Consider the following 22,606-nt stretch of genomic DNA (forward strand, 5'->3'; position numbering starts at 1 on the left):
ATCTGCTGCTTGCTATTATAAACGATGGTGAAGGTGTTGCCAATTAAGGCTTTTAGTTTCCTTCTAGACTCCGGAACTGAGGAGGAGAGGTAGCGGCCGAATATGACCACTGGAGCCAACACGTAGCTACATAAGCAAAAGTAAATAAATCAAACACTATGCCATGTAATATGAGCGAAAATTTTAAAGCAGTTAATTACCCATCATTTTTTCTTTTCCAAAATATGGCGTGATGACATTGCACATGAGGATAAAATTTGTTCGCATTTCGAAGGCATCTGAAAGTCTCGAATGTCTCCGCAGTACACCACTGATTTCAAAGACAACTGAACCAAATGCCACCAATATACCTCATGTAGCAGCACAAGACTGGCAGTTGAGTCTAATGACATTTGCTGCGATGGAATTTTAAGCACCCGAGTAAGCATAAGTCTTACTGATAAAAAAAAGTAGAGAGAGAGACTTTAATGAATACAGGAGAGAAGAAACTACAATACATCAAGTTTGCTTAGTGACAAGAGACTTTTGAGAAGATCTGCAAAGCAGCCAAGCAAGCAGACTTGTTAAAACTGACAAGAAAAAGTTTGTCATGACGGCTGCTGGAACGATATAGTGTTGTACAAGAAATCGGAGCATATTTTACATATAGAGATGAAATTACCACTGAGCATGGAATGACCTACAAGAGTCAAGGCCGCTCGTTCTAAAAGCAATCCATGCACAGACAAAAAAAAGGCTGCATGCATCGCACACTGGCATCGAGAGCACCTTACGACGTGCATGTAGCAGTGCGCTTTGGGCCAACATGAATGCTGAGTGAAAGGACTAAATTTCAGCTTGAGGCACATTAACTGCATGCACCAGCACAGCAAGAGGACAGTAAAGCCAAACCAAAACTTTCCTTCAGGAATGAATTGGAGTTCACAACTTGAAGCAAAACAATAAACGGTTATTAAAATCTGTGGACAACTACAGCAATTTTTGGAAAGCCAATCAGCTCAAGTCACTTACGCCTGCTCATGTAATACGTTAAGTGAAAGCTCACTTTGCAAGATATGGCATCCGAAGAGGGCCACAGTTTTCCAGCAAAACATGAAGCAAGTTTCTGGTGAATGGGACTATGAACACATGACATCGAGTCCAGGCTACCCGAGACCACACAGCATGGCTGAGACTCCTGTGAAAACCATCAAGCTGGTGCTGAAGGCCAACGAAGGCTACAGTGACCTACAGACGGTGCTCCTCAAACCACAGGAACACGTGTCAAAAACTTTCATTGAAAGCGAGCCTAGATCAGCTTCTCACGAGTAGACATACAGTAACGATGCTACCAACCACAGAAAAAGCTCTTTCTGCCGAGTAGGTACATCAGACCACAAAGGCAACAGCAACAGCAAAAATGCAGGATGGCTTTCTATCATGACAAATAAGCAAAAGACCTCATACTTTTCAGGAAGGAGCAAAGTTTGCCAGTTTGCTCGGGCATAGAGGGCATCTGGACAAGTGGAACCATCGCAGAAGACAGCTTCAAGAGATCATATAAGGCCTTCATTCTGTTCATTCTGGCTTGTCTTGAAAACGGACAACTCGAAACACACCAGCTGCCACAGTGCTGAGAAATCGGCACCTACCGGAGGAGCACAAGCCAAGTTCCTGGCACACCTGCTCAGGGACGAGTTCCTGGAGGAGGAGGTTCACCAGCATGTCATAATAGGTGTTCACCATGTTGACACACTTCTGCTGCAGGGAGTCAGGAAGCAAGGAGCACACCTGGTCCAGCGCCTGCTTCACCCTCTCCTGGAACACACACAAAAAAGAGACAGTACAGGCTAAGGTCTCAAACAACAACAAAAAGAAAACAAGAAAAATTCTACAAAAGCAGCAGGAGAGAAAAGCCACAGGGATCTACCATTTTGTGCCCCCCTCATGAAGTAATTTCTCAGCTCTGAAAACTGATTCAATATTCACTGAGCATAGATGTCATGCTATAAGCAGTCCATTTTCCTATGGCTTCCAACAAAAAAAAAAAGTACAGCATGGCAAGTCGGTATTCAACGCAACCAAGCACTGGTAGTGCATGCAGCATTGATTGACACCTCCTTTAATGTAAAATTTATCTGGTCATTCCCTACCTCTCTCTCCCCCGCGAATGAAGAGATTACTCCCTCAGTAGCAACACTCTTAAGCGTTGGTCAATACTCAGTGAAAATAGGCCTAGATTTCTGAGGGCACCTTAGAGATAGATAAAAGAATTTCGAAGAGCACTTCTGGATCCCAACAGAATTTCAAGAGCAGCTGGCCACCCCTCAAAAAATAAAACTACAAAATATGAAAATGTTCAATGCATGTTGGCTACGACTACGAAAAGTAAGACAAGGAGGACTTGTCTTGCAAAAAAGAAAAAGAGAAAGCCTTGAACATAAACCTTGAACAAAGTCATTTTATTAGCATGACTGCGTGCTCAAAGCTCGTGCGCCCTACTTGGGTGGTTTGGTTTGCACAGCAAAGTTTGTGCACAAAAAAAAACAGAAAGCTTCCATTTCCATAATTCGTAACCAGTGAACTGAAAAATACAGTACGCAGCTGTATCACAAAACTATTAACATATTAATACTGTATTGTTAGATCTTCCTTTGCTATTATAGCTTTTACTGTACTTGAATTGCTTTAAAAATGATTTACTGTAAATGCTGGGACCAAGCGAATGTTTTTAACCAGATTTTCAACTTAAACAAGCATCCCTAACTTAACAATCTATTTTCTTAAATGACACAGCACATTTGCTATCAACTTTGAGTTGGTGTGAGCTGTGCTTTTTCTCCAACAGCTGCTTTTTAACCTGCATAGGAGGACATGTGATCAGCGTTCAGTTGCAACCCTAATACTTCCGTACAATACTACTGTTATTCTACTGGTTGGTTTATGGTTGGTTGGTTTATGGGGTTTAACGTCCCAAAGCGACTAAGGCTATGAGAGACGCCGTAGTGGAGGGCTCCGGAAATTTCGACCACCAGGGGTTCTTTAACGTGCACTGACATCGCACAGTACACGGGCCTCGAATTTCTCCTCCAAAGAAATTCAGCCGCCGCGGCCGGGATCGAACCCGCGTCTTTCGGGCCAGCAGCCGAGCACCATAGCCACTGAGCCACCGCGGCGGCTGTTATTCTACTTGAAGAACAGAATGTGCGGGGTTACAAGCAACATGCAAGCCTTTCAATCAACCAGCCCACACAAGATAAAATTGTTTACCTTACTCAGATTCCTTTTCTTTTTTTTCCCCATCGTGTCTATGCAAAACTGAACAATCATCACTAGAGACCGGATTTTAGACAAATGCCTATTTTTTTCAACGCTTCGTAGGCGCACCATTTTTACATATGAGCACAAATTAGGTGTTGACAATATGTTTAATACTCTTTTTATAGTGCCTATAAATGCCTATTTTGCGTGTCAGTGCCTATAAATGCCTATTTCCGACGTCGGTGACTAGAAATGCCCTATTTTACAGAAAAGGGGCCTGAATACGCTGCGGTTTTGCTTTCAGGTTCTGTTTGCTTTCGAATCCATTTCGGTTTTGAGTAGAACACACACGTGGCAACATTAGATGACGTCGTCAGTTGGCTGTGGTGAACACTGCACCTACGCCGGCTGTGTACACAATACCAACCACGTCAGCCGAAAATATCGAAGCAACCTTTTTCCTATTTTCTGCCATTTTATCGTGGCAACTTGTTGATGACTTTGGCCGTTAAAGTGGTAGTTGACCAGATGGCACCACATTTCGAAAAGTATACGGAGTAAGTTATAGGTTCGTCCAAATAATTCCCAGTTGGTTCCAATTGAAACCAACTGTAAAATGTTCCATAAACCTGCTGGAAACAGTTTAACTGATTTTTTTCTGAAGAAGATTTTTTTCTTTCTGAAGAACTCAGAAAGCACTTCAAGGACGTTATGAACTTATTGCTTCAGTCAAGGGTGTGCTTTTGAAAGCGCCTTCTCGTGTGTGCGCGTTTAAAGAGCAGTTGCCGGAAGTGCCTCTCCCGCCGGAGCCTATCATCACACGTTGGGGAACGTGGCTGGAAGCCGTTGAGTACTACAACTACCACCTTTCTGACCTGAAGACCATCATAAACAGTTTCTCAGATGATGAGAGTGCTCTAGACAGGAGGGCTCAAGCTCCCCTCTCTCATAGCAACCTCCAAGGAGACATCGCGTACTTGTGTGCTAACTTCACTTTTCTTGCGAGCACTATAAAAAAAATGGAATGGGGAGGTGTAATGCTCAATACCAACATTTGACTAATTGAGAATATGCAGCAACGAATCGCTGCTCTTCCTCACGGAGAAGTTGCCGAGAAAATCCGCGCAAAGTTGCAGTCCGTCTTGGACAAAAACGGAGGGTTCTCAGTCCTCAAGCAAATTTCAGGAGTACTTACCGGTGAACATTCTATGATACCGAACAGTGTAAAGCCATCAAATGTTCCTAAGTACAAGCACGCTCCTGTAACATCCGTTGATGTTGAGCGTTCCTTTTCAGCATACAAGCTTGTTCTTACTGATAAGAGGCATAAATTTGAGTCCATCAACCTGGAGATGGTGCTTGTGTGCTACTGTTTCCATAGCTTTAACAGTGATTTCTAGGTGGATGATGTTTATTTTACCATGGATCCTCGTGGATGTACGCAGGCCCGTGCACAACAATGATTCTTTTCGGCATATTCCGCATCAAGCAACACTGTGTGTAACATTTTCTAGCATCTCGTATTTATGGTTTCCAGACCCTTCTAATGGCAAGCACCATTTGATAGTCGCGTGGCTCCAGACACGTGAAGCCACAAACTATAAAACACTGTTCAATTCCTGTGTGAGCGAAGTCTGAACTCATTTGTCAGATGCTTTGAATTGACAATGTTTCTATCAATTACATGGCCTACTGTTAAGGTGTTCACTGTTTCTACTTTTGTACACGACAAGCGAATTGTGTGTTTCGAGGTATACCAAAGCGTTTTAAAACGGTTGGTAACCGTCCCTTTTGCTCTGCTGAAGCATGTGTATTATACGAAAAGTTGCGCGACAGCCTTAAAAAAAAACGCCTTCTAATGTTCGCACCTTGCTTAAGGTCCCAGATCATTCCTGCTCTGTTTTTGTTTTATTTTACAGCACATATTGTGTGCTAAAGTTCGGAACTGTGTGCACTTTTGATAAAGTTTATAGTGACTATTTTTCTCCGTTGGGTGCCTAAAATGCAATTTTAGCCACCTATTTATGGCGCCTAAAACGTGCTTTTTAGTGCCTAAAAATCCGGCCTCTAATCATCACCAAACTATACAGCTCAGCAGATCATTCAACCGAACAGGATGTCTTAAAGGCAGCCTGCACAAAATGAAAGCTTACAATGCTCTCTTAATTTCCACTTACAACTTTCTCATACCATAAGTAGTACAGTGCTAGTGAAATTGAATTACAACCTCGCCTCGCTGAACACTAGTAGGAGGCCAATGCAATACTGATACCGAGAGTGTTAAAAACACTGACAGAACAGACCTCAGTTTTCTCGTCCTTGACTTGATCGTAGACAAACTTCGCCACAGCCATACACACGTCACACTTGTCATCCGACACTTTCTTGGGTGGAACAACGGGCACGGATACAACTACTGAAACAATGAAAAGCAAAAATATGGTCACATAAACATGAAAGCATCATCTATAGCAAAATCCCAGTAGTATTCAAGGGAGCGGTAAAAATGTTCAAATTACCGAATGGTTCCCTAAAAAGTTCCAAAAAGCATTCACATCAAAATAAATTCATTTGATGCAAAACGGGACAAAATAGCTTGTTTCTGACAAAAAACTAGGCAGCAAATACTATTTCTGTAGTTTTCATTATGTGCTTTACTACTTGCACACTATCGAAAATAAAAGGCAGAACTGCTTCCTATTGGTATGGGCCTCCACATCCTCTGCACTGTGCAAGGTGGCCACAATGGAGCCTCCTTAACAGCCGCAGCAATGCAAGTGAGGAGGCTCAAACACACAAAGTGCGCACAGTATGTGACAAGCACGCAATTTATGAGCACTGGAAGAACAGAAAAACCATGCGGACAGAGGCGACGGAAACAAGCATTAGTGTAAGGAAAGCCAGGCGCCTTTTAAAAAGAAATAAAAGACCAGCAACACTGTAATCTGCATTTGAAACGTTGCCCAGCTCAGCTCGGATGGAAGCTATTAGCGCTCTATGATAGCGCGGATGCACGGCCAATAGCCCCGTCGCCGTAGTCGTCATGGTCTGGTGGCGAAACTCCTAAAATGAAATTACACAGCCAGACGATTTCCTGGCCCAGAGAAGTCTGCCCTCTATTGTTGTCACACCTGTCGTTGTGCATACAAGGTGCATAAGCAACAATGCACCATGCACTTCAAGCTTGAAAAGAAATACTTCGATGATCACTTGCCATGCCAGTCATGCCTCCACATGGCGTCCCTATGGGAGCCCACTCAAATTAACTGCAAGCACAATACCGGCCGATTTGGTTTATGGGGGTTTAACCTCCCAACGCGACTAAGGCTATGAGGAACGCCGTAGTGGAGGGCTCCAGAGATTTCGACCACCTGGGGTTCTTTAGCACGCACTGACATCGCACAGTACACGGGCCTCTAGAATTTCTCCTCCAAAGAAATTCGACTGCCTCGGCCAGGATCGAACCAGCGTCTTTCGGGTCAGCAGCCGAGTGCCATAACCACTGAGCCACCGCGGCAGTCCCCTACCGGCCGAATTAACAAGCTTCCAACATCATAGCCTTACATGGACATCAGCTGGAACCTTGCCCATAGTCCAAATTAAATGGTTTTCCAAATTACCAGAGGTTCAATTAATGAGGTTCTACAATATAAATACAACCAAAGGACTAAATTTCGGCTTGAGGAGTGTTAACTGCATGCACCAGCACAGCAAGAGGACAGTGCAGCCAAACCCAAACTTTCCTTTAGGAATGTATTGGAGTTCACAAGAGAGTAAAACGGTAAACAGTTTTAGTATCTGTTGTACAAAGCCGATAGCTCAAGTCATTTTTCACCTGCCCATGTGATACGACAAGTGAAAGCTCACTTTGCAAGATGTGCCATCCAAAGAGTGCTAGTCACTGATAATGGCCAACACTTTTCCAGCAAACCATCAAGCAAGTTTTCAGGTGAATGGGTCTATGAACACATGACATCGAGTCCAGGCTACCCGAGACCAAACAGCATGGCTGAGACTCCTGTGAAAACCATCAAGCTGGTGCTGAAGGCCAGTGAAAGCTACAGTGACCTACAGACGGTGCTCCTCAAACCACAGGAACACGTGTCAAAAACTTTCATTGAAAGCGAGCCTAGATCAGCTTCTCACGAGTAGACATACAGTAACGATGCTACCAACCACAGAAAAAGCTCTTTCTGCCGAGTAGGTACATCAGACCACAAAGGCAACAGCAACAGCAAAAATGCAGGATGGCTTTCTATCATGACAAATAAGCAAAAAACCTCATACTTTTCAGGAAGGAGCAAAGTTTGCCAGTTTGCTAGGGCATAGAGGGCATCTGGGCAAGAGGAACCATCGCGGAAGACAGCTTCAACAGATCATATTAGGCCTTCATTCTGTCCCCCCTCACATCAGACTGTCTTGAAAATTCACAACTCAAAATACTACACTAGCTGCCACAATCAACTAAGAGGTCGGCACCTACCAGAGGAGCACAAGCCAAGTTCCTGGCACACCTGCTCGGGGACGAGTTCCTGGAGGAGGAGGTTCACCAGCATGTCATAATAGGTGTTCACCATGTTGACACACTTCTGCTGCAGGGAGTCAGGAAGCAAGGAGCACACCTGGTCCAGCGCCTGCTTTACCCTCTCCTAGAACACAACACAAAAAAGAGACAATACAGGCTTAGGTCTCAAACAACAACAAAAAGCAGTAAGGTTAACATAGCTAAACCAAGCAGACGTGCGAAGGCATGTGTTTAGCCTGGTTGGCTCGTGGTTTTGCTTTGCTGGGTTGTCAGTAGGTCTGGCAACGATATTAGACCAAGTTAAGCTGACCTCATCTGTTCACACCGCAGATGGAAGTTGATGAAGATGACCATGTGCAATGCACAGTACAAGAGTTTGTTACAGTTTAAAAAGAGAGAGGCTTAATCGGCTGTGGCGACAGCATAGTGCCCTCGTGCCGTGGCCATCGAAGCTGTTCTGTTCGAGCCGCCACATGTTCTTAAAACCAGTCGCAGCAATATTTAGTATTTTATTTCAGCATGGGCTGTTGCTAAGCTAGGCTTAGCCAAGGTCACCTTCAAGGTCACGCTTCAGATGAACTCTGTGAGCCAGTTAGACTTCATGAAGTAGTGCTTCTGCACTAAAACAAGGAAAATTCTACAAAAGCAGCAGGAAAGAAAAGCCACCATTTTTGTGCCACCTTATGCCCTACTCATGAAGTATAATTTCTCAGCTCTGACTAACTGATTCAATATTCACTGAGCACAGATGTCACGCTACAAGCAGTCCATTTTGCTACAACTTCCAACCAGAAAAGTGCACCATGGCAAGTCAGTATTCTACGCAACCAAGCGCTGGTAGTGCATGCAGCATTGATTGACACCTCCTTTAATGTAAAATTATCTGGTCATTCCCTACCTCTCTCTCCTGCGAATGAAGAGATCACTCTCTCAGTAGCAACACTTTTGGTGTTGGTCAATACTCAGCGAAAATAGGCCCAGATTTCTGAGGACACCTTAGAGATAGATAAAAGAATCTTGAAGAGCCCTTCTGGAAAGCCTTGAACATAGACCTTGAACAAAGTCATTTTATTAGCATGACTGCGTGCTGCAACTGACCACTGCTCTGCCACTTCTAAGGTGAAAGCCTTTAATGGCTAATACTGTCGTCTGTTAACAAAGCGTGTCACACGCGTTTAACTCGGGAACTAAAAAAGATAGAAGAAAACCAATGGTTGCTTCAGATAGAGCAGAAAAAAATGAACCTAGAAGCGAAGTTTGTTGACTAGATTAATTAGTTAATTAAATATAGGCAAAAATGTCGAAATTGCGTTGAAATAGTGCGGACGTTGATATAGCCACGGGAACCGTGTGACGTCACATCCACCAGAAGTCATCACGGCATAGTCAAAATTGTCACAGAATGGTCGGGAAAACGCCTGATTTGTGTTAAATTAGATGGAAAAATGTAATGAAGCATAATTAACACTTAAGATCCTTGAAAGATGTATAATTTGGGTATCGATATAGCCACGGGAACGATATGACGTCACATCCACCGGAGGTCATCACGGCATAGTGTCCTCGGCTTTCGCCTCTCAACACTTTCATTGCCAAAGTGTCCTCGCAGTTTTGAAAGGAAGGTCAATTACATTCGTGCCACAATGGGAAAGTTTCAATCAACCAGCCCACAAAAGATAAAATTGTTTACCTTACTCAGATTCTTTTTATTATTTTTTTTCCCCCATCGTGTCTATGCAAAACTGAACAATCATCACCAAACTGTGCAGCTTAGCAGATCATTCAACCGAACAGGATGTCTTAAAGGCAGCATGCACAAAATGAAAGCTTACAATGCTCTTTTAATTCACCCTTGCAACTTTCTCATACCGTAACTAATACAATGCTAATGAAATTGAACTACAACCTCGCCTCGCTGAACACTATTAGGAGGCCAATGCGATACTGACACCGAGAGTGTAAAAAACATTGAGGGAACAGACCTCAGTTTTCTCGTCCTTGATTTGATCGTAGACAAACTTCACCACAACCATACACAGGTCACACTTTTCATCCGACACTTTCTTGGGTGGAACAACAGGCACAGATACAACTTCTGAAACAGTGAAAAGCAAAGAAGTGGTCACACAAACACGAAAGCATCTTCTACAGTAAAATCTTGGTATTCAAGGGACCAATAAAAATGTCCAAATTATCGAATGGTTCCCTAAAACATGCAAAAAAGTGTTCACATCAAAGTAAATTTATTTCATTGAAAACAGGGCAAAAATATTGTGCTACTAACATAGAAACTGCTCAGCAAATAAAATTATCGTAGTTTCTGTTAGGTGCTTTACCACTTGCACACTATCAAAAATTCCAAGGCAGAACTGCTCCTAATCGGTATGGGCCTCTGCATACCCTTGCACTGTGCAAGGCAATTGCAATGCACGTGGGGGAGGCTCTAACACACAAACCGCACGCAGCACGTGATAAGCACGCACTTTCGGAGCACTGGAAGAGCAGAAGAACGACATGGACAGAGGCAACGGAAACAAGCATTGGCGCCAGGAAGGTGAGATGCCTTTAAAGAGACATAAAAAGACCAGCAACACACCAATCTGCATCTGAAACGGTGCCAAGCTCAGCTCGGATAGCAGCTATCAGCCATCCTCTGAGAGCTCGGACGCACAGCCGATAGCTGTTGCCGCCATGGTCACCATAGTCTGGCAACGAAGCTTCGCAGCCAGACGATTTTACAGCCCAGCGACGGTGGCCCTCCGATCACTGTCACGCCTCCCATTATGCACAAAAAGAGGTGCATGAGCAGCAGTGCATGCACTTCAAGCTTGAGGAGGAACATTTGGGTGCGATTGCTTGACATGCCAGTTATGCCCCCACATGGTCTCCCTACGGCAGTCCGTTCGAATAACTGCAAGCGTAGCAGCGGCCGAATATACAAGCGTCCGACATCATAGCCTAACATGGCCATCAGCTGAGACCTTGCCAGTAGTCCAAATTACCTGGTTTTATGAATTAACAGAGGTCCAAATAATAAGGTTACACTCTCCAATACAGCAGCATTACAGAATGCACCACCATCAATGCTACTATCAAGTATTCCTAACTTGGGGGAAACTGCAATGCAAAATATGACCAGAAAGTGGCTCCACCTAACTTTGTTATTTTACCAGGGTTTGACAAAGACAAGGCCACACCAGCAGATGTCTAGCCACGCTTCCTTCCTTCTTCATTTAGAAATTCTGATGAATGCTAGTGAAATCTCAAGGACATAGGAACACACACACGTATAACCAAATGTTTCTTTTTTATGGTGGTGCTGTTAAAAATTCAATAATCAGTTTAGATAAGAGAGAATTTCACAGAAAGAGGAAGAAAAAAACCACAAGCCGCCAGTGGCGTCCAAACCAACAATGTATGCATGTTGCACACACTGCTCTCGCAACTAAGCTATGATAGCAGCTGTCTAACCTACTACTTTCGAAGGTACCTATATATGTTATGTGTAGCCAAACTTTGCGAATGTCTATCAGCACCACACTATTGTGGGAGGTGTGGTGTTTCTCGTACCACAAGTGCTTTACAGCATAACAAAGAAATGATTCTTCGAAATTATTCGACACGATTCGTAGTTCTACTATTTAACACTGAACAACAGCAAATATGCATTATATGACAATGCATTGCTGAAGCAGTTGCAGTGAACTGCTTTCACAGTGAGACAGCTCTAATCTTTCCTGCCTAAAATCAATGACACTGCAATATGCTGGAAACAATGTCCACAGGAAAGAAATATATTCCGAATCACTACAGCAAGACCCCTGGGGAACCTAAATGACGCTTTCCTGCCCCAACAGAGAGTAAACTTTTTGGTGCATTAGTAATAGATGGGAAGCAAATACAGAAAGCAGCCTGCTGTTTTCATGATGCTTGTGCATATTGAATACAGATTTACACAAAGGAGCATAACATTCTCTTTGAAATTGCACATGCACATACGAGTATATACCGCATGCATTTGCATGCCACCAACACTAAGCATGGATGCAGAACTGACCCATATGCTGCACAGTACCTGCACAACCCTTTCCTACAGCATGGCCCCAGTGATGCTATAAAGGGACATTGTCCGGCGAAACAGCTGCCATTTCTAATAACCTAAGAAGGTCCAAGTGGGTGCTATGTCCCTGCAAATGTCCAGTCTCATGAGCTCTCACTGCGGGGAAGTCCAATTTTGAGGACATTACAGCTTTCAGCAGCTTCTTTCTATGTCACAGTCATACCTCCTGTGTCAACTCTCACTGTTCTGAGAGCTCTTATCTACTGAAAGTGCAACCTTCAGGGAAGCACTGCAGACATTTTGACCACAAGGAAAGTTTTAAATCTGAATTATGCTACCAAGAATAGAAATGTTATTTAGCAAGCTTCCCATACAAACTCTAAAATATAGGCAAAAAAAAAGGAAGTGCTGAACACGCACGCGACAACTAATGGTCTTGTGTAACGCTACCAGGCATGCCCTGGCTTCAGCCAGGACTGAGAGTGTACAGCGTATAACGACCGTTTACAGAGAGCAGTTCACATTGTGCACAAGCGATGGCGACACTAGGACAGCTGTCATTTCTAGCCTTCAGAGCCACCGTCAACAGCACTGGTGTACAGTGTGAACCATTGTTCCACAGCTTGTGTACGAATGTAAAACTCATTTTTAACACCGCAGCTTTGGTAAGAAAGTCAAGTGTGTTTTTGAATAAATGTGCAGGGAAGTACAGCTAATGTTCTTGGGCTCGAGCGGCAGAAAAATGACGACACAGGCCGAGGCACAGGCCACCGTTTTTCTTAGGGCTATCTTGCAAGCTCAAATCCAGATTTTGGTGAGGACATAACATCTGCGAGTAACTGTAACAAAAAAAAAAATAACGAAACTATCACAAACTCCATGCAAATGCTTATTTCAGCCCCAGCATTAGCTGCAAGACTGAGCTGGTGATCTTGATAACAGCAGTGATAGCGTGTGCGTGTGCATGCGTGCATGCACGCGCCTATATTGCGCAGTCGTACTGCCACTGTGTTATCGTCATAGGGTATTAAAAAGAATCTTGTTGTGGTAAATTAGAGCAAACACATTCATAATGAAGTCATCGTGCAGAGAAAGTAGGTCAATATGTACATGCCTGTAACCATGTGCTCACTTTCAATGACAGTGACCCGATATATCAGAATATCTTTAGAACTACACATATGGACAGGATAGAGGTGAAGTTTCTAGTGATAAAATTCTGTCTATTTCAGCTGATTCCAGCTGACTTCATATGCAGGTCCTAAACTCCAGAGCAGTTTTCAGTCTTAGTTTCGCCAGAGCAAAGCCAAACACCACTGGGCGCTTAAACCAGCCTCTGAACAACGTGTACAGTCTTCGTTTAGAAGCCGGAACGATAATGGAGGATAAAATGATGTCTATAAAATGAACCGATGCGAGCAATCAGAAGGAGATGAGAAAATCAGGTGGCTGAATCGAACATTTTGGAGCAACAACACATACCATGTGCATTCACAGAAAGCTTTTGTGTTGTCTGCCAGTTAGTTACCCACAGCGACAGCTGAAGCAACCCCTTGTAGGAGGGTGCCAGTGCGCCAGCAGCCATTGAAAGGAGAAGTCCCTAAGGCCGGCAATGGTGGAAAGGTCACGTGATCAAATACAGAGGCACCTATGTTCTTGCGCTGTAAAAAGTCTATACGAGATTCTGCTACGAGTTACCGACCTGCCCCAACAAAAGCCGCAATTTATTCACCTATGCTGAAATTGACGAAATGGGCCAAGGTCACAGCACAAGGCAGCAATAGTCACAGCGCTAAAGAAGAGCACAGCAGCATAACAGCGATGCTCCCGGCCAGAAAGCACCCAGGACCAGGAGCTAGCAAACCATTCTGCTCACCGGTGCCAGAGACAACCAGGCTGCACGCAATTTCTCCAAAACAATAAGAGAAAAAAAGAAGCCACTGAAATTGAGCACTCACTCGGGGCACAAAATCTCAGTTCCTGGCAGATCTGCTCTGGGGTAAACTCCTGGAGTACGAGGGATATGACCATGTCCACATAGCTGTTGATGGTGCTGATGCACTTGTCCTTGCTGGCGGCTGGGAACAGCTGGCAAAACTTCTCAACCACCCGCTTGATTTCCTCCTGAAAAGCATGTCCACAAGCAGACAAAAATAGTGCACACTCCTATTGATGCTTGATGCCCGTGGCAATGTACAAAACCACAACTGAAACCTGAGCTTTGTCACTCTCAGTGACCAACGCAGCCTTGCAGCTCAAAGTAACTCTGTAATAATTCCAAGGCATGAAAGCTCCAATACTTGAAGTTAAGGAGCAAAGTATAAAGATACAGTGTTTAAGTAATACACATTAGGTATTTAATGAGCATTGGGTATGGTTTTGCAAGTAAGCCATCCAATGCATATGTCGTGTAGATGCAACAACTGTAGCTGACAACAGCCCTACTATATCTGATAAAGCATGTCAATATTTTACCACTGCTACATAGAACAGAGAGGCAGCAAAAAAAAAAAAAAAAAAGTACAGAGCTCAGAATGCCTATGGCTCTTTATCACCGACTTTTTTTTTTACTCATCAATCCCTTAATCTGCTTTTCAGTACAAGCAACACATACCAAATTCCTATTCATTACAGATACAAAAAGGAACATGTTATCGCTATCATTTAATACCTAGTTCTAACATCCTGTCTCAGTGCAAAACTGGAGCCAATGCAAACAAGGATGGCTGGCTGGGCAAGCTGGTTAGGATCCACGATATCAAGTGATCGCAGCATGAAAAAAACACACAAAAACAAGGGGAAAAAAACAGGGTGCAAAATGGCACAGAGAGGCATTTTGTTGTTCACTGTAAGGCTTGCAGATGCAGACCCATTTGAAGAAATCAAGTTTCTCGGGCATGCCAAGGGCATGCTTGCATGCAAGATCACCAAGGCATTTTATGTCGGAAAAATGGGTACAAATTGTGCCAGCGTGCTGTCACTGTCATGGCACGATAATGAAATGACATTTTTTGAATGACTGATTAGATTCAGTGTCAAATATTGGGTACATAATCACTGAATTGTTAATAAAACCAGTTGGAAGTTCAGTGCCTTTCCTGCCTTGTTCATTCCTCTTGTTTCTGTGCTCATTTTTTTCGAGCTGAAGTCACTTGATTCTGTGACAACCTTTTCTTTTTTTTGCACTCTGGACAGCAACACAAGACTGTGAGGGGTACTTCTAGGTGATAAACGAGAATGGCATTGCCATTTCCAAGAAAATGTCATGGCGTCCAAGTTCTGATACCACACTACACATTGTGAACGTAAAAACCCACATGTAGGCAGACAGTCCTGACAATGATACCTGGTGTCTAGTTAATCTTCCCAGAATGAAGCATTCACATGTGTGATACACCAAGACCTACAGTCTCCACTTCTGCAAAAATAAAATCCATCTCCCAACTTTCTGCAATCCGCTCAGCGTTTCAGCTCCAATGAATGCAAAGCACGCTATGTTTATGGTATCACTTCCCTTTTTTTTTTTTGCCACTGACTACTGTAGGGTTTTGTTGCGGTTTCTATTTACATGCATGCAACTGTTATTGAATACAGAAAAAGCATCATCGAGCACATGATTGTCAAAAACTACAAAATAATTTAAGGCCAACTATTTCTTGAGCAGTAATGCCGAGATTAAAAAAGCAAGCAAGGACTTGCGGTTCTCCATCTGATGCCACAGGAGAGTGCATGAAACAAGGCAACAAAGCCCCTAAATGCCTTTAGTTGCTTCCTACCTCGACAAGTTTCAGAGAAGTGCCAAGATGCAATTGCAAAACAGCACCATTACATTTATACGACAACAGGCAACAGAACTGATAAGCTTCTAATAAAAGGCGGGCAGCTTTCTTGAGCCAAGTTTAGCACAAACTTTTCTATAGCGCAGCCTTTCAAAAGTGTGGTTAGGCTACAAACCTCCGTTTCTTTTTTCTTGAGTTCATCATAGAAAAATTCAACAGTAAGCTTGCAGTAGTCGCAGTCTGGTGAGTCGGTATAAATGCCAGTCTTTTTCGGGGGTAACGCTGTAAAAAAAAAATATCAAAGAAATTACTAGGTTAAGCTCGGTGAATCTGCAAGGTAAATTTAAAGGGGTAAGCATTCAGCTGTTTGTGTGTTTGCATTTGTGTGTCCGTGTGTGCACATTCATGCATGCGTGTGTGCAAAATCTAAGCAAAATCACATTCCCCTGGTACATAAGTACTACTCAGTACATATCGACCTGCTTCTTTCATTTGAGCAGGTAACCCTAAGAGGGTTTCAACCTTGCCATAGAAATCTAGCGCCAGAATTTTACAAAGGCACCCCAGGCAAACAAGCAACATTTAAGTAACCCTACACAGCTGATAACAAAAGCCTGCAATGGGAAGCAGAAGAAATACAGAATTCCACGCAGAGTAAACTGCCGGATGCTATCGTGCACAGCAACACTGCAGGCACTACCATAAAAGTTTTACTATACGACACTAATCATCGCCTCATGGTAGGTCTTAATAGCCATATCATACATGCACAAGAAATTACAGTAGGTGCTTAATGCCTCATGACTGTTGATGCCATTATTTTCGAAGCTTGCTCCACACACCCAGACTTGGCACTAAGCACCATGAATATGAAAACACCGGGAAATTGGCTCAAAAATATTTAGTTGAATAATAAAGCTCTGCTCGTAGGCATAAAATGTGTTCATTATTGCACAGACATTGTGTACGCTGTACGCAGTGCTCCAGCAAAAGGGACACTGAGAACAAATTGAAGTATGCCTGCATCAACCAACGGATTGCTGCATTCTAACAACAAAAGCGCTACTTTAACTGAAAACTGCACTTTCATAACCTACAAAAGGTGAAAAAATGAAATAGAGGCATTGCCGCCACCAGCCAATTTTGCAAGTACACTTCACACATCAACAGTTTTTCGAGCACAGGTCCTAGAGGCTGGGCTACACCACCATTCACTTCCAACTGGTAGTCACGGAGTACTCGGTGTAAATGTGACGAGTTTGAATCAAGTGGCGGGGAAATTTTTAAATACAATTTTCTCAGCAACAAATGCATCTTTTGCTGCCAAACAAACATCAACATACCTAGAATAAGCCATAGAATACATTTTTACTACAAACAAATATTTAATGAAGTTGTCCTTAGTGTCCCTTTAAGATGTACAGATGCCCACAAAAGTTTTTGGAACACTGAAATCACGAAAAACATGAATTTTTCTCGCTACACAGAGGCACAGCCAGGCATTGAGAAGTGCACTGTCCAGGTCGCGCAGGAAAGTACGAAGAACATTCATCAGTTAGTGGCGGCATGCTTAGGCTGGCCAGAAATTAAGCCTCATTGCAATTTTCGTCTTCCAAAAACTTTTGTGGCCACCTGTACACTACTAGTGAAAGTGTTTTAAAGAGAATGCCAGTGCTTAGCTCAGCAAGTTTAAAAAGTAGTCATAAGCCACACATAAAGCATACAAGCCAGGTGTCAACCTGTGGTACAGATAAACATGGCACCAGTTCCACTGGAAATGTAGACCTGCCTCACACAAAAACGAATTTTTAGTTACTGTCAACTGATATGATATTTTTGATTGAATTTTATGCTCTTCTATAAAAACAATGCAGCATATCATGGGAAATGAGTAGAAATGAGTAGTGGTGAACTTGTCAAACTAAAAATGGCAATAAAACAAATGGCATCAAGTTGTCCCATGTGGCATAGCAGGCATAGCACGTATAGCACCACCATCAGACAATACCACTTTTTGTGCACATGTAATGAAACTTGCCATTTCTATTAATTTTTTTTTCTTTCCACCTTGACAGTCTACGCAAGCCTCAAGTTGGCCAATTAAGTTAGTTCACTCATGAAAAACACCCACTACATTAATTTCCTACAGGCATGTACAACACTGTGCAAACCACCACAGTGGTAGGAAATCGCAACATTGAACATTAGGATTTGCCAAATAACCACACAAGCATTTGTGGGACCAAATTTTCTTTCAAAGATGAACACAATGTTGAAACCCAGAATGAAATTAATTGCCTTTCTATGAGTGATAAAATTTGTTCACACAATTACCATTTTTACTGGCATAATTTGCACCTGTGCATAATTTGTGCAGCCCCAACTCTGTGTCCAGATTTCTGAGAAAAAAACTTGTACTCTCATATTTTGCACTTTCTGCTGCGCCAGATAACCAGCATGTATGCGGGTGTGCCCAAGGCAGGCTTGGGAAGATCAGTGCGGCTGTGCGGCTGTGTGCAAATGCGAAAAATGCGAGTGACGAGGGCATGAATTGTGCGCCGCTTACGCGGCTTGCTAGGACTGGCGGTCATTTTTGCAGACGAACAGTTACACTGCGCCCGAATCCAAAACTACCGACCTGTTTTCTGTTCAGTTAGCAGTCAGTCAGTCAGTCGGCCCGCACATGAGGGCGCCACTTGATCGCCCATTATCTTCTCTGTCTCCCACTCCTAGCTTCACGATTATATTCATTGTGCATTTAATGCTTTGAACTGTACATGTGCAGTCATGCCATTCCATAGGGAACTACATAAAGAGAGGTGGGGTAGGAGGGGGTGTGCGTCTTACATTTGGAGTCAACTTTTCTTTTTTTCTGGCCAGTGAGAGGTGAGAGATGGGGGTGGTCTTCGTATAGGTGGCAATATACGGTATATATTGTGCGCTATGACCTTTATGACGTTTTTTAGGTCGTGTTCAGAAAATTTGCGCATAATTTGCATACCCACCCCCTTTTTGAAGCCTTAATTTAAAGAAGAAAAGTGCAAATTATGCAGGTAAATACGGTATGACGAAAGACATGCTGCCAAGCTCACCATTTTGAGAAATGCTTACTGTATTCATTCACTGACATAAAAAAGCAGCCAAGTTCACAGCATGAACAGTACTACATTTTCCGAAACAAAAATCACTGCTTACTGTAGCATACCATCAGAAAAAGCTGTGGATTCAATTTGCACACTACTGCACACACAGCATCTGAGAGCATTATTGAAGACAGACTCCAAAAAAAGACCTGCTTTTCACATCTCAACATACATGCTCAGCACACTGTTAGATTACTGCACTTTTGCATCATTCAATACATACCTGAGCAGAGGGCAATTTCATGGCAGATAACTGCTGGGGCAACGTCATGGCTCACGAACTTCAGGATAGCTTCAGCGTTTTTGTCAACAAAGCTTCGGCAATTCTTTTCTGTTTCTGGAGGAAACAGCTCACAAATCTCATCAAGCAAAAACTTCACATCCTCCTGCAAAAAAAAAAAAAGGAAAACAAGGTTGTAAACTGGCAGAGCTAAGCTAAATAGCTATGCCTTAAACTCCAATTTTAAGCACTAACTTAAAAGCAGAAAAAAAATAGGCAGAAAACCATCTTCAACTTGATCGGGGTGGCTGTTCGGGCAATTTGGTTCGTCATAATGAAACCTGTAGAGCTTGAAAGACGAACAGATACAAAGTAGACAACACGTACACTAAGCGTTCTGTACTTCCTATCTGTCCATTATCTTTCAAGCACTACAAATTTAGTCCTGACCTTCAACGTGACTGAGGAATTGCAACATATTTAAAATCTCGCGCATAAAAAATAAAAAGTTGTTCTGAATCTTACTCAGCCATTATTGGGCAACATATCCCCAGGTGCAATTTGAAACTGTTGCAGCAGAATTTGCAAACCAGTTTTGAAAAGACAATCCCACATTTCTCTACAACCCTCAAGAAATCGGGAGATGGCAACCACAAAAAAAAAAAAAAGAACGAACCCTAGCACAGCAAGAATACTGCTGCAATAACTTAATAAACACATTGCAGATATGCTTTCCAGGTACATCTCTACAGTCAATCTACTGCCACCAACCCCAGCACCCTGCTACAATACCCACAATGAGTAAGAAACTTTTTGCTCACCACTGTGGCATTTACAGGCACGATCTGCTCAAGAAGCGTGATGAATGCCTTGCAAATGGAGCAAGTGTATACATCCTCAACTGAAATCAAAAGAAACAAGAAAACAGTGACAGCTCCACATTCCAAAATTAATTTTAACATGTTCACTGTGTCATGGGCCACCGGTGGGTCACCATTTAATAGGGCCATTAAAACGGTTGCTTAAACATAAAATAGAACTCGCAAACGACACAGGCATAAGACAATGGCTCAGCTCCTCAAAACAATAGCCTATACAAACAACTCAAACAATCAAGACCAATTAAGAAAAAGTCAACAATGCATACCAACTGGGGCATACTGGGCAGGGAAAGTCTTCACCATTGGAAATACAATGTCAGCTGAAACAAGGCCAAGGACAAAACAGATAACGTTTGGAACACAACATCCAGTTTACGGTTGAGATAAAATTAAGTATGATCACTCCAGCACAAAATAACTTGAACATACATAATTACCATATTTATTCGTATAGTGAACACACTTTTTTCCCAAATATGCACTGAAAATTTAGGGGGTGCATTTATTATGCAGGGCAAAATATTCTGAAAAAATTGTGACTTTGTAAAAATAGAACAAAAACTAGGCATGTGGAATAGATACTTTATCCAGAATGACCGACCTTCCATATACAGCAAAATGCACCTTCCGGGGTAGTTTCGGCCCTTGAGAGCATAGCCAAAAGCATTTGTCTTAAGCTCGCACATATTACTCACGCAGCGCTCCATATAACACTGCCCACGAAAACACAACTAGAGTTCATTCTGACATGACTCAAAACAATGAGCGCAAAGCCGACCCGCAATAAGTTGCTACAGTCCTTAACATGGCAGGTAAAACAGAAAAACCATTTATGAGCCATAACAACAACTTCAGGCAGCCGTTCGGTCACGGTGAACACGTCCACGGGGCTGCAGCATCAGCGCGTTGACCAGATTCGGCCACAGCAGGCCGCACTTGATTGAGAGTTCAGGTCTCGAAGGTGAGAATCTCTGGGAACTTTGCTGACCAATGCCAGTGAGACCAGGACTTTGCTATCCCTGACCAATCAAACAATGGCAACGGAAGCCCGCCTTCAGCAGCAGCCCTTCCCTAGTGCTCTACACATACGAGGAAGCCCCCAGACTGTCTCGTCTTTTAGGGGGAGGAGTGCTGCAACGCCAGCTTGGCTCACTTAGGCACGAGCGGGAAGGTCGCGAGCAAGCTATCTAGTCTTCCTCTCCTAGGCTATACAAGGCCGAAGCGGGACCCAATAAATGTCCCTATGTGCCGCCTGGCTAAGCCTATGTCTCCCTCTGCTTCAGTTCTTTGTAGTATTGCCCAATTGTTTCGGCGTTCGAAAAAGGGCACCTGCTAGCATTCACTATCATCCCCGGCAGACTGCACACCACAAGGACGAGGAGTGTTTATTAAGCATGGGGAAAAAAAACTGTTCTTTTTGATAGCTTAAGTAGTGGGTGCGTTCATTATGCGAGTGAAAAAAGTATTCAACTCTGAAAAAATAAGACAAGCATGTGACCAGTGTATTCACTAACTGCAGACGCAGCATACTGCAAGCAAACAGAAAACGGGCCATTTGTCCTATCAAGCATCAACAAGCAGAGCAGATAGACCAGACTATGTGACTGGTTGCACTTAATTTTAATCATGTTATTTCAATCAGAATGGACATGGCTTCCGTCACTGTGCTGAATAAGAAATTAACTAATTACACATAAAAGGTACACATTGCATGGGCCTGCTTCCACGGCATTACCCCAGGAGCCCTCTCCAACTCAGCAGCATATAGGCAGTTTCAAATGCATCATATCTTTGCACTTCAGTGTGGATGACAAGACTAATGACAAAATATCCAGCTTTGCTTGGAAATGAGAGCACACACGAAATTCCATAAAAGAATCACGTACAAAAAGGAAATGGCTACACAGAGAGTTCCGAGTAGATAAAACAAACATGCTCACATCTGTTGCTGTCCAAGTACTTCTTTGGCACTGCAGGGTACACCTTGATGAGGGGAACAGTTGGAGATGGCTTCAAATAACCCCTGACCTTCTTGGCAGCCTTCAGGTTCTTGAGGTGTCCCTAAGACAAGAGACAGGCACTGTGAGGCTGAGTTCCTTGAACCAAGAGAGCTGCAAAAACTGGTTCTGCAGTGTTTACAGCCACCTTAGTTACGCACTCAAAATTGAACTTCCCCTTTGAAATGCTGTCGCGACATTCTTAGTCTCTCCAAGCTGCAATATGTCTATGACCCAAAACTGCTATCCATGGAGCTTATCCGCGAGAATAAGCAAGATGCATTGATAATAGTCATCAAAAAAAAAAGAAAGGTTATCATATATTAACACAACCATCTGTAATTCTATAAAGTTCCATCAGAAACAAAATTTATGAAAAAGAAAAATAAGCCCTATTTATATCGACATCTTCATTAAATATAGGAAGGAGCAAGTTCAGATTAAGCAGCTCCAATAACGAAATCTGCCTGCAACCACTGACCACACAAGGTTTATTCACTAAAATGAGATCCCTTTCAATTTTTAATGACCTCACAAATGACTCCGACAGAAGGCTCATTGTTCAGGTGAGAAGTTTTGTAAATAAAACAATGGTGCACAGAATTAGTAGCACTAAACATGTAGTTCCCAGTGTATCACCTGCGATACAAAGTATGAAAATGCTTATAATTTTCATTTCTTCTCACAGAATTGCATGAACTACTGATTTACTTCAAGAAACGGGTATTTTCCAACATATTTATCAAAAGAAGGTCTAACTG

The 22,606-nt window shown here is 42.9% G+C and overlaps 1 protein-coding gene across 3 annotated transcripts in view; it reads right to left on the reverse strand.

The window, feature by feature from the left end:
- Positions 1-22,606, reverse strand: part of Sap-r (prosaposin) — a 63,867-nt gene that overhangs the window by 26,188 nt on the left and 15,073 nt on the right. Inside the window, exons 15-24 of one of the 3 annotated variants that reach the window (XM_089582603.1) lie at positions 21,789-21,909; positions 20,115-20,168; positions 19,789-19,868; positions 18,971-19,133; positions 15,780-15,886; positions 13,784-13,949; positions 9,748-9,860; positions 7,724-7,889; positions 5,544-5,653; positions 1,632-1,797 (exon numbers count right to left, since the gene is read on the reverse strand). In XM_089582603.1, coding sequence (XP_089438729.1) covers positions 1,632-1,797; positions 5,544-5,653; positions 7,724-7,889; positions 9,748-9,860; positions 13,784-13,949; positions 15,780-15,886; positions 18,971-19,133; positions 19,789-19,868; positions 20,115-20,168; positions 21,789-21,909 — 1,246 coding nt within the window. Of the gene's footprint in view, positions 1-1,631; positions 1,798-5,543; positions 5,657-7,723; positions 7,890-9,747; positions 9,861-13,783; positions 13,950-15,779; positions 15,887-18,970; positions 19,134-19,788; positions 19,869-20,114; positions 20,169-21,788; positions 21,910-22,606 lie in introns of all 3 variants that reach the window. The other 2 variants (XM_089582602.1, XM_089582604.1) reach the window with 2 other exon arrangements.

Source organism: Amblyomma mixtum, chromosome 3 (genome assembly GCF_055824585.1).
Source record: "Amblyomma mixtum isolate Tamu chromosome 3, ASM5582458v1, whole genome shotgun sequence".
Classification (NCBI taxonomy): domain Eukaryota; kingdom Metazoa; phylum Arthropoda; class Arachnida; order Ixodida; family Ixodidae; genus Amblyomma; species Amblyomma mixtum.